Source organism: Temnothorax americanus, unplaced genomic scaffold, assembly GCF_048541705.1.
Source record: "Temnothorax americanus isolate GAGA-0224 unplaced genomic scaffold, ASM4854170v1 Scaffold214, whole genome shotgun sequence".
In the NCBI taxonomy this organism is placed as follows: Eukaryota; Metazoa; Arthropoda; class Insecta; order Hymenoptera; family Formicidae; genus Temnothorax; species Temnothorax americanus.
The window spans coordinates 57353-68310 of record NW_027509354.1 but is presented as its reverse complement, the minus strand read 5'-3'; the positions used below and the strand labels follow the sequence as shown (position 1 = coordinate 68310).

Below are 10958 nucleotides of genomic sequence, written 5' to 3'. Positions count from 1 at the left end.
CTGCAGAATTCGACCGGAATATCAGGTTTAATTTCGTCAATTGCCGCGGAAACAGCAGCCCTATCGCGCGGTGAAATTTTTCCTCGATTTGGCCCTCGTTTTCCCAAAACAAACTCCAGCCACCACTGAAAAACTCCGCTATACAAAAGATGCATTTCGTCCAATCTAAACTGAGACACCATACCGATCCCAATTTCTTCTAACGGAGACGTGATGTCAGGAATATGATGGCCAGCGTCTACTTTGGATCTAAATTCTTCATCGTTACGAAGACATGCATCATGGTCCAAAAAAACTTCCCTATTTTTATAGCGGACTCCAGTAACATGGCACTTTTCACAAGCTTTTCTTGACGTGTGCCCTTTAATGCATTTTATAAATGCTCTTGCGGGAGCATCCAAAACAAAATTTCGTACTTGAACACGATACGTAGTGCCTTGAAACATAATTCCATTTATCATTAAATTGGAAAGTTCGTCAACAAATTGCCGCAGGAAAGGTTCTAGTGGAGGTTTACCCTCCCCATAGTAAACTGCTATTATGAATGGCTCCTTCTCATCCACGAGGCAACCCAAGATTGGCCAGAATGCATCACGGGAACTAGGATATAATTCCAGACCGTCAATGTTAATATCAAACTGGATACTCTCTCTATTAGATAAGTATTTTTCTGACAGCCGAGGTACAACACTGCAACCAATTCCTTTATACCAGAATTTGCCGTTTCCCATATTCACAAGATTTGTACTCCTAGGAGTTTTCAGTAAAGTTCGGTAGGTCCTTGGTAGAGTAGGGAAAACAATTTGCAATACTTGGAGAAGTGCATCAATTTTTTTGCAGGAGACTCCTCTTATGGCCCATTTCTTCAATTCGCAAAGAATATAAGCATTTCTCTCTTCATTATCATCGCGTAAAGCACACAGATCTTCAATGTCAACTACTTCGAGAGCATCAATAGGCTCGGAGGAATTTGATACATGCTCAGCGTCACTGCTACAAGAGCTGCTCTCCTGTGTCTCGGTAATGCTAGATTCTTTGTCACTCTCCGGCTGATTTATTATATTTTCCAGCTCATCATTATACCTATCACAGCCAAATTCTCCGTCGTGTTCATTTTCGCTCTCAACTGTACTGCTGCTCGAGAGAGGCGAGGAGGAATGTACGACACTCCTAATATGCTGCTGCAGATTCACAACACGCAGACGATTTGCTGCCCTCGTGTCAGCCTTACGGCTGATTTTTCTTTTACGATTCTACATACAATACAAAGAAGAAAAAGTATACAGAGAAGATGCTTTCACATGATAATAACTTTAAAACTTCAGTTATTAAAAGTCTGTAAAAATTTTTCAATGTGCATTTGCCACTTATTATAGTTAAGCTTCTTTAAAATTAAGGCTTCACTATACAGCTGATCAAAAATTGATACATCAATTTGAATATATTAATGACTTCACACATAAAATGCATCAAATTTTGAAATTTTAAAGCGTATCGTCTCTAGATATTTGTGCATTGTAATTTAGAATCGTGTTTGACAATTTAACTGTTATAATTTTCGTTTTATTTAATTAATTTATGTCTGTCATATATCACACATATATATTACATTATTTTAATATCTTTTTAATATCTCTAAGCGTCTCTCTAACATATATAAAAGATGTTATATAATAACTGCATTCCAAACATAATAAATTAAATAATAAAAGTAAAGTTTAAGATTTTGTAGTAATAATGTACGAATATTAAAATAGGATGTACCTACCCAGAATGATCAAAAATTGTTTTCATACAACGTTTATGTATTTAGACATTAATGCAATAAATTGTATAGTAATTGCCATAACACAGTCTACACTTGCAAAAATATCAATAATCTTTAAAAAATTGTGTACAGAACATATAATATATGTCTCAATAATTAATTAAAATTGTCTTAACATAATAATTTGACGAATTAAAATCATGAATAAACATAAAAAAATTTTAATTTTATTATATCTCGACACACAATATTTTAATAATTAAATTATTATGTTTAAACGTAATATAAAAGAATTCAATAAATTAAACTAATGTTGCAATTATGTCAACACACGAATATACTAATAAATTATATAATAATAAACCAAAATGTTCTATAATATGATATTATAATTAGGTAAATAAAACTCATGTGTAGACAAAGTAAGAATTCAATAAATAAACTGATGCGAGAAATTATGTTAGAACGTACTAATAATAATTTATATATAATAATTAATTAAAGTATGCTTTAAAATAATAATTAATTGATAAATTAAAATTATGTCTACACAAAAATAATACCAAACTTCTAGGGCTTACAATTAGATGCAATAAAAAAATAAGAAATTACATGTAGGAAACATATGTAGGAAACATATATATATATATATATATATATATATATATATATATGTATGTATGTATAAAGACTCAGGTATATTAAAAGGATAACGGTATTCTCGGGTATTCTATTATAACAAACATGGTCAATCTCGAACTCTGGAATCACGACGCTTCCCCTTTAATTTCTATCCACGAAGAGTGGAGGAAAGAGGCTTCTTTGTTGAATGAAGTTGAGCAGGCATAGTTGTGGCTTTGCAGTCGGGAGCTGGAGGTTGACCATGCCTGGTCTATAAGATCATGAAATGCATGAATCATCCTTTAAAGAAACCTTATGCAAAACTTTGAATTTAACCTTAATTATTACTTGAATATAGAATCCCTTACAGAAATTTAATACTGTAAGTGATTATTTGGCTAGTGATTAATTACTTATTTCGAGTATTAAAAGTACTGTTTTTAATTGTTTTAATACTCAAAATAAATAATTAAGTACTAGCCAAATAATCACTTACAGTATTAAATTTCTATAAGAGAACACGAACAAAAGTTAAATAGAATACAAGAAAAAATCGTATATACACAGCTTTACTTACTGGTTTTTCTGTATCCATCTCGATATTTTCGATGAAATATATATTATAATGCTCTCACAAAGGCCGTTCAGACGTACGTTGGATGGCGAGAATCGAGAATGGGCGGGAAGCGATACCGTTGCAAATAGGTTAGTATTTATCGCGTGACGCGTGCACATGATGACAAGAGCGACGCGATGGCAAATCTGCTAATCTTTCGTAACAAAACGTAGCGAAAGATGATTGGCTGCCGTATATAGCGAACGTATGAATACGCGGCAAATTCAAATGTGCTAATCTCATTTTAGAGATTTCGAGTTGCGATAGAGTTTTCCGATTGTATTGTTTAAAAAGTAATTCTATTGCGAAATTAATTACCACAATACGATGCTCAATAAACAGAATTTTTACAGACTAAAAAATATATAATATATGCTTATACGTATACTAAAAGTATAAATTAAAATATGATAATGAGAATTGGCTATTTATAATTGTAAATAAAATTAGCATTAAAGTAAAATATATTAGGGGACACACATTTATGAATAATATAATTATGAGAACTTTTTACTATATACTTCCAGAAAATTTTCAAGCATGGCATGTGGATTTTGAGAAATCATTTTTTCGTCATTGCAGCATATGCACAGACCAGAACATTATATTATAATATATAATATGTGCATGTGAAAGTCACAATAAAGTCAAAATGATAGTAAAATGATGGTAAAACATTTTGATATAATTTTGACTTTATTATGACCGTCAATTTTTCGTCATACAGAAAATGCGTGACCATTTTGAATCAAAATACAGTCATTTTGACTATTTGTTGACTTTGGTGTGTTCCTTGGGAAGCTCCGAATAAATTTTCCAGATGACACCATTTTTTGGACAGGAGAGTATCTGATTTGACAGAGAATGTCTCATATATATAGATATATATGTATACAAAAACTAATATAAGGCTGTCAAAAACCTAGGCTTGGATCGGATGGCTTTTAATTCTAATTGATTGTATATCGTTACGATCCTATTTCCCTTATTATTATGATAAATATGATCATATCTATTGTTTTTACAATATGTATAATAGTTATAAACATACAATTTGAAATCCATTTTGTTTTCCTTCTAATATCTCCATCTAGAAATATAATAAATAAAAATATATAAGTATACCTCCGATTATAAGGTCAGCAGAAGTCAGTATCTAGTAATAATTGATTAATAATTCAAATCAATCAACAAACCATATTGTTCGTGCTGGTTAGCGTTACTTCTGCTAAAGAAACTCAATTTTCGTACAAAAAGCATTTTTGTAGTTCCTATCTTGAAGCGAAAAAGTTGTGAAATGTTTTATTTTTTTGATAAAAGGGAAAAATGCATGTTTTACTTTTAAATTGTGTTATCTCAGGCAATTACGTTAAAATGTGTTTTCTTAGGTAAAATTGCGCAATAAAACTCGTATTTATGATATATTTGTTATTATCGAATATGTAATATATGCCTTACTTAACATGCAGAATTTCCTGCATGACTTTATTGCTAAGTTTATATTTACGAGCGCAAACGACATGGCTAAATAATACAAAAGGATATTAAATCTTTTTAAATGCATTTTGTGTACTTCATACATTGAAAGAATATATATTTTTGGACAGTATTGCACGTACAAAAGTTATCACATTGTCAATTTTGTAATCGCTTCATATTACATTACATATTACGTACATCTAATTTTATTGCATCAAAAACTACAAAATATATTTTTGGATAACTTAATAGAGAATACTGAGAATATTAAAAAAGGAATTAAACAGAACTGAAGAGAACTAAACAGAACAGAATAGTTATAAATATTAATAGTATCATGCTCAAATGCACAGCCATATTGAATATACATTTAATACTAAGCAAGGAATTAAACAGAACTACTGTTTCCGTCGAATAAACTTATAAATCTGTCGCTTACTTATAAAATACATTTGGCAGCATGCATAAAAAATCTATTAAAAAATCTATTCCATTATTGATACACATACGAGGATAGTCCAAAAAGTTTTGAGCCTATCGACTTAAAAGAAGACTATTTGACCGAATTTGACCAAAAAAATAATGTTTGAGGCTCAAAACTTTTCAGACTACCCACGTACATTGTGTTATTTTTTGTAGTTTATAGAAATGAATAAGTATCACGTTCAAATGTACAGTCATTATTGGATATACATTTAAGCAAGGAATTAAACAAAACTGAACGGATCTAAACAAAAGTTCTGTTTAATTCCTTGCTTAGTATTAAATGTATATCCAATATGGCTATGCATTTGAGCGTGATATTAAAATCTATAACGAGAAAAAATGACACAACGTATGTGTTAAAATATGTATGTATGTATGTGTTTATTGCGTTTCCCCGCAGGGCTTACAAGGCGTTTTTTTACTGAGGAACGTACCTAAACCTCTTACATAATTTTATCCCCTCCTGATCATTTGCGATCTCACAACACTTTTACTCCCCTTCCCGTATTCCTTTTCTCCCCTCTTCCTCTTCTTCTTCTTCCGCTTTCTTTGCGACTCGTCCTTCCGCCTTCCACCCTCCCGTCCTACTCCTCCCTATTTGGTCTATTCTTTGTACCTCCCCTCCTTCTCTTTGTCGGATCCCATGAGCAGCTTCTCCTCCATACCTTTTAAAATTTCTTCCTCCTCCGACCTTCCTACTTTCCTACGCACATCTCTTTCCCTTCTACTCTCTTCTTTCTTTCTACTCTCTCTCTATCTCTCCTTTCCACCGACTTATATTCGTGGATCTTTACCCCAACCCTATTACCCACCTTTTTCTTCGCCTCCAACACCCGCCACTTCTCCTCCTCGTCTCCCAGTTTTACCAAGATCGTCAACCACGCACCTCTCTGCCCCAGAACTACTACATCCCTTGTCGTCACCTTCACCTTCAGTTCTTCTGTGAAGAGCTCCTTCACTTTGTCTCAGTTTGATTTTTTCTTTCCCCACTTCTCCTTCTCAACCCTTATAATGACGTTCTTCCTTCTTAGTTCCTCCTCGCTTTCTTCGTCCACCCCCGCCCTCCATTTCTTCTCTCCCTCGTCACTCTCCTCGCTGTCCGCCCTCTTCCTTTTGCCTCCACCTTGCTCCAATCTCTCAACTTTTCTCTCCAATCTCCTTAATTTCTCCTCCATCTCCTCCATCCTCTCGTCCTTCTTTCTATCGTCCTTCTTCTTCTCCTTCACCGACTTTCTTACCTTCTCCTCCACCATCCTTTCCACCGCCTCTGCTATTACTCTCCCCTCTCGCTCCATCCTGGATCTGAAAGCGTGAGCCTATTACTTACTTCTCCCTTTTTCTATCCCCCTCTCTCTCCCCGCTCCTTCTCTCCTTTCTTCTCTCTTCTTTCCTCCTTGCCTCTTCCTTCTTCCAGCTCTTCCACTTCCCCTTTCCTTCTCCTTCTTTCCTCCTCTAGCTCTATCATCCATTCCTCCCCTCCCCCTTCTTCATCTAATACCCATCCTACCGCTTCCTGCCAGCTACCGTTTCTTGATTTCCAACTCCTACATTCTTCCCATATATGCTCCCATGATTCTTCCCCATACTCACACACCCTACATTTCTTCTTCTCCTCCCCTTTCTAGTATCTGCTCTCTTTCACCTTATTCCCTAATCTAAACCTCGCTACCCTTCTCCATCTACTCTCTCCCCATCCCTTCTTCAAATATCCCGGAATACCTCCTCCTTTTATCCACTTATACCATTTATTATACTTTGACTTCTCGATCTTCTCCCATCTCTTTCTCCTCTGCCTCTCCTTATCTCCCCCAACCAGCTTACAAAACCAATCATCTCCGTCTTCTCTCAACCTTCCCAATTCTTCTAACTCCACTCCTCTTTCTTCGAAGAATTTTCCTCTCTCTCTTTCCCAACTCGAGCCTGCTTTCCCTTCCCTCTCCCTTCCTTTCATCTCTTCCCAACACCGCCTCGCCAATTTGCTTCCTCTACCCTCCTCTAACTTTTTCTCAAATCTCCATGCTCTCATCCCTGCCCTCCCTCTTATCTTCTACCTTTGCAAATCTTCCCTAACAAGGTACCACGGTGTTCTCCCGTCCACTCTTAAGACCCACCTAATATACCTTTCTTCCATCCTTTCCATCCCTTTTCTTTCTCTCCATCCCCATATTTCTGCTCCATATCCCATCACCGTCCACACCAGCCTATCAAACAACCACAATCTTTTTCCCCAGTCTTTCCCAAACCGTCTCTTCCCTATCCCCCATACCTTTCCCATCACCGCCGCCGCTTTCCTAATCCTTTCCTTTACCTGTGGTTCCTGTCCTCCGTTTTTTTGAAACACATAACTCAGGTATCTAAATTCCTTTACCTCTCCTAATTTCTTCCCTTCCCATCTCCATCTTTTTTTACTCTCCCTCCTTCCTCCCTTCCTAAACCTCATTATTTTCGTTTTCTCCACATTTAACTCTAGTCTCTTCTTCCTTAAGTACTCCTTTAATCCTTCTAACATACTCTTCATTTGCTCCTCGTCCTCTGCGATTAGTACTACATCGTCAGCATATGCCAGCGTATATACCCTCTTACCTCCTAACATTATTCCTCCCCATTTTACCCTGCCCAATTCCTTCTCCATATCCGCTAGTAACACGTTAAACAATAACGGGCTTATCGGGCACCCCTGTCTCACCCCCCTCCCCGTCCAGAATTCCTCTCCTATATTGTTTCCTACCCTTACTCTACTTCTCGTCTCCCTCAGCAACTCTTCCGTCCTTCTCACCAGCCCCTCCTTTATTCCCCTTTCCCTCATTGCTTTTACTAGCACCCCCCTGTCTACCGAGTCAAATGCCGCTTTAAGGTCTACGAAACATGCTATTAACTTTCCCCCTTTCTTCTCCAGCCTCCTATTCACCAAGTAGTTTAAAACATAGATATTATCTAAAGTTCCCATTCCCCTTCTGAAACCCGTCTGATTATGTGGTATAATTCCCTTCTCTTCTAGCTCCTCTCTCAACTTTTCCGCAATAATGGCCGTGTACACCTTGTACAGCGACGACATTATTGTCACCCCTCTGTACTTCTCCACCTTTTTTCCTTCCCTTTTTTTTACGATTGGGACGATTAATCCCTCTCTCCAATTCTCCGGCCAACTTCCCCCTTTCCATACTCTGTTTATATATCTCCATGCCCAAGTCTCCAACTCCTTCCCCCCATATTTCCACACCTCACCTGGTATCCCATCCCTTCCCATTGCTTTTCCATCCTTTAGCTTCCTTATTGTCCTCCTCATTTCTTTTATGCTTATCTCCTTTTCCTCTTCTCCTTTCTTTTCTTCCCTCCTCCCGTCCTCTCCCATCCTCACCCTCCCCTCTACTCCACCTAACAGCTGCATAAAGTACTCCTTCCATTCTTCCTCCTCAATCCCTTCCTGGATTCCTCTCCTCTTTCTTCTCTCCCTATTTACTATCTACCATACCTCCGACTCTCTCCTTGCTTCCATCGCCCTTCTCTCCCATCTCAGATTCTCCTCCTCCTTCTTCCTCTTACACAGCTCCTTAAACTCTTTCCTCCTTTCTCTGTATGTAATGCTCTCTTCCCTGCCTTTCCTCCCTTCCCTCAGTTTTCTTCTCGCTTCCCTCTTTGCTTTTCTGCATTCTTCGTCCCACCACCCCACCTTCTTATTCCTGCTTCCCTTCACCTCCTTTTCCACCCCTATTATTGCTTCTACTATTCTCATTTCCATTTCGCCCCATTCCTTATTTATCTCTTCCTCTTTCTCTTCTACTTCCCCTATTCTTTCTTCGAACATCTTTACTCCTTCCTCATTCCACACTTACCTGTTTCTTTTCTTCCACTTTCCCCCTCTGTCCTCCTCTATGCTCCCCCATACCGCCATTTCCAAGGGATGGTGGTCTGAGTCCACTCTATCCCGCGCCGTCATGCTCTCGATTTTCTCCCTTTTCTCTCCATTCCCTATCACATAGTCTATCACTGTCTCCCCTCTTCCTCCCGTAAATGTAAATTCCCCCTCCTCATCCCCTCTCACATTCCCATTGAATATCTCCCACCCTCTCTCCTCTACACATTTCACCAGCAACCTCCCCTCTCTATCCATCTTTTTATTTTTCGATTTTCTTCCTCCTTCCCTCAGCCCTCTCCCCTCCTCCTCCTCCTCTACTCTCTCCCCTTCCTGCCCCGTCCTTGCATTGAAATCTCCTCCAATTATCGTAAATCTTCCTTCCTTTTTCTCTTCCATAAAATGCCCTAGTTCCTGTAAGGTCTCCTCCATTCTCTCCTTCTTTGCATACACCCCTATAATCTTCCAGTTCTCGTCACCTATCCTAACCTTTCCCACTATCATTCCCTCCTTGTCAATTTCCATTTCCGTTACCTTCTCTTTTAACCCCTTTCTTATTCCCATTAACATCCCTCCTATTGCTCTTCCTTTTTTGTTCTTCTTTCCCGCCATTTGCACTCCTTATTCATATCCTGTTGGCATCCTCCCCCTTATTCTTTCCCAGCCCTTTTCTCCTATCCAGGTCTCTATCAAGACTATCACATCTTCTTTCTTTAGCCCCTCCCAAAACTCCTTATCTTTGTTTTCCAAACCAGCTACGTTCCAGAATACTATCCTCCACACTGACCTCCTTCTTCCCTCCACCTTTCTTCTGACTACCTTCTTGCCCTTCTCTGCTATCATTCCTTTCTCCTCTTCTCCTATTATTCCCCCATCCCCATTCTTTTTTCTCTCTCTCCTGCCTTGCCTCCCTCCTCTTCTTTCTCTCCTCCGCTCTCCTTTCTTACCTTTCCCCTTTCATCCTTTAGCACCTCCTCTTCCATATCCCATCTCTACCATATATTGTCCAACCTTATTCTGCCTGCTTTTATCTACGCCTTCCTTCCCTCTCTTTCCTCTCTTCTCGCTATCTCTCTCAGTTTCCAATTCACCCTTCTTTTCTCCCACGACAGGTCCTCCGTTATTCTCTTTTTTCTGCCCACCAGTCTCCTTTTTTTTCCATCACCTCCCACTTTTGCTCTTCATTCTCTAACTTCAGCAACACCATTTTCCTTCCTTTATCCACATCCTCCCCTATTTTCTTTACTTCTAATGCTTTTACTTTGGCTCCTATTCCCTCCAATAGCTTTTCCACCTCTTGTCTTCTCCCTTCTTCTTTTAATTCTAATCCCCTTATCACTACATTATTTCTTCTCTCTTTCTTCTCCTTTCTTATCAGCCTTCTCTCCAACTCTCTCATTCTCCCCACCATCTCCTCCTCTCCTTTTCCTACCTCTTCTTTTCTCTCCTCCTTTCTCTCACTTGCTTTCTCCTCCAAATTTTTTAACCTTTCATCTACTTTCTCCTCTAGTTTTCTTATTCTTTCCTCTAGCTCTTCCTTTTGTTTCTTCCACTTTTCTTCTCTTCTCTTCAATTCCTTCTTTAGTCCCCTAATTTTGTCTTTTATACCATTCCTTATCTCCTCTTTATCTTTTTTCCTTTCCTCTTCTTGCACCTCCATTTTCCTTATGATTTTCTTCAGCAGCTCCTCTGTCTCCATGCTTTCCTTACTCTCCTCACCTCTTTTAATCTTCGCTGGTGGTGACCTATTCACTCTCCTTGTTTCGTTAAATCTATCCAACAGTTCTTTTTCTGCTCTAGCCGTCGCTTCTTCCTCTATCTCTTTCCTTTTCCTTTTCTGTATGAGATCCAAGACAGACCCTACGCTATCCGTTCTTTCTCTCTGCCTTGCAAGCCCCTTCGCCTTTGTTGGCCTGCCTCTCGTTTTTTTCTTCTCTTCGCCTTCTCTTTTCTTCCCTTTATTTCTCTGCTGTTCACTTTCTATTTCTATTTCCTCCCCTGACTTCATTTGCCGCTCTTACCTATGCCTATCCCTCTTACTCTTTATTCTATCTACTTCACTTCTCCCTATATCCTATACTCTATGCCCTGCCTCGCTTGTCCTACCTTGTCTCTAATCTCCCGTTGAGTCGTCC

General features: G+C 38.3%; 1 protein-coding gene and 1 pseudogene across 1 annotated transcript in view; both read right to left on the bottom strand.

Annotated features, from left to right (window-relative positions):
• LOC143897974 (uncharacterized) overlaps positions 1–3622 on the bottom strand; it is a 7643-nt gene extending 4021 nt beyond the window's left edge. Inside the window, exons 1-2 of the mRNA XM_077406981.1 lie at positions 2967–3622; positions 5–1253 (exon numbers count right to left, since the gene is read on the bottom strand). Of these exons, the coding sequence (XP_077263107.1) occupies positions 5–1253; positions 2967–2984 (1267 nt within the window). The 5' untranslated portion in view covers positions 2985–3622. The remainder of the gene's footprint in view (positions 1–4; positions 1254–2966) is intronic.
• A 2621-nt stretch (positions 3623–6243) lies between these two features.
• Positions 6244–7776, bottom strand: LOC143897973 (uncharacterized; annotated as a pseudogene).
• Between the last annotated feature and the right edge of the window lie 3182 nt (positions 7777–10958).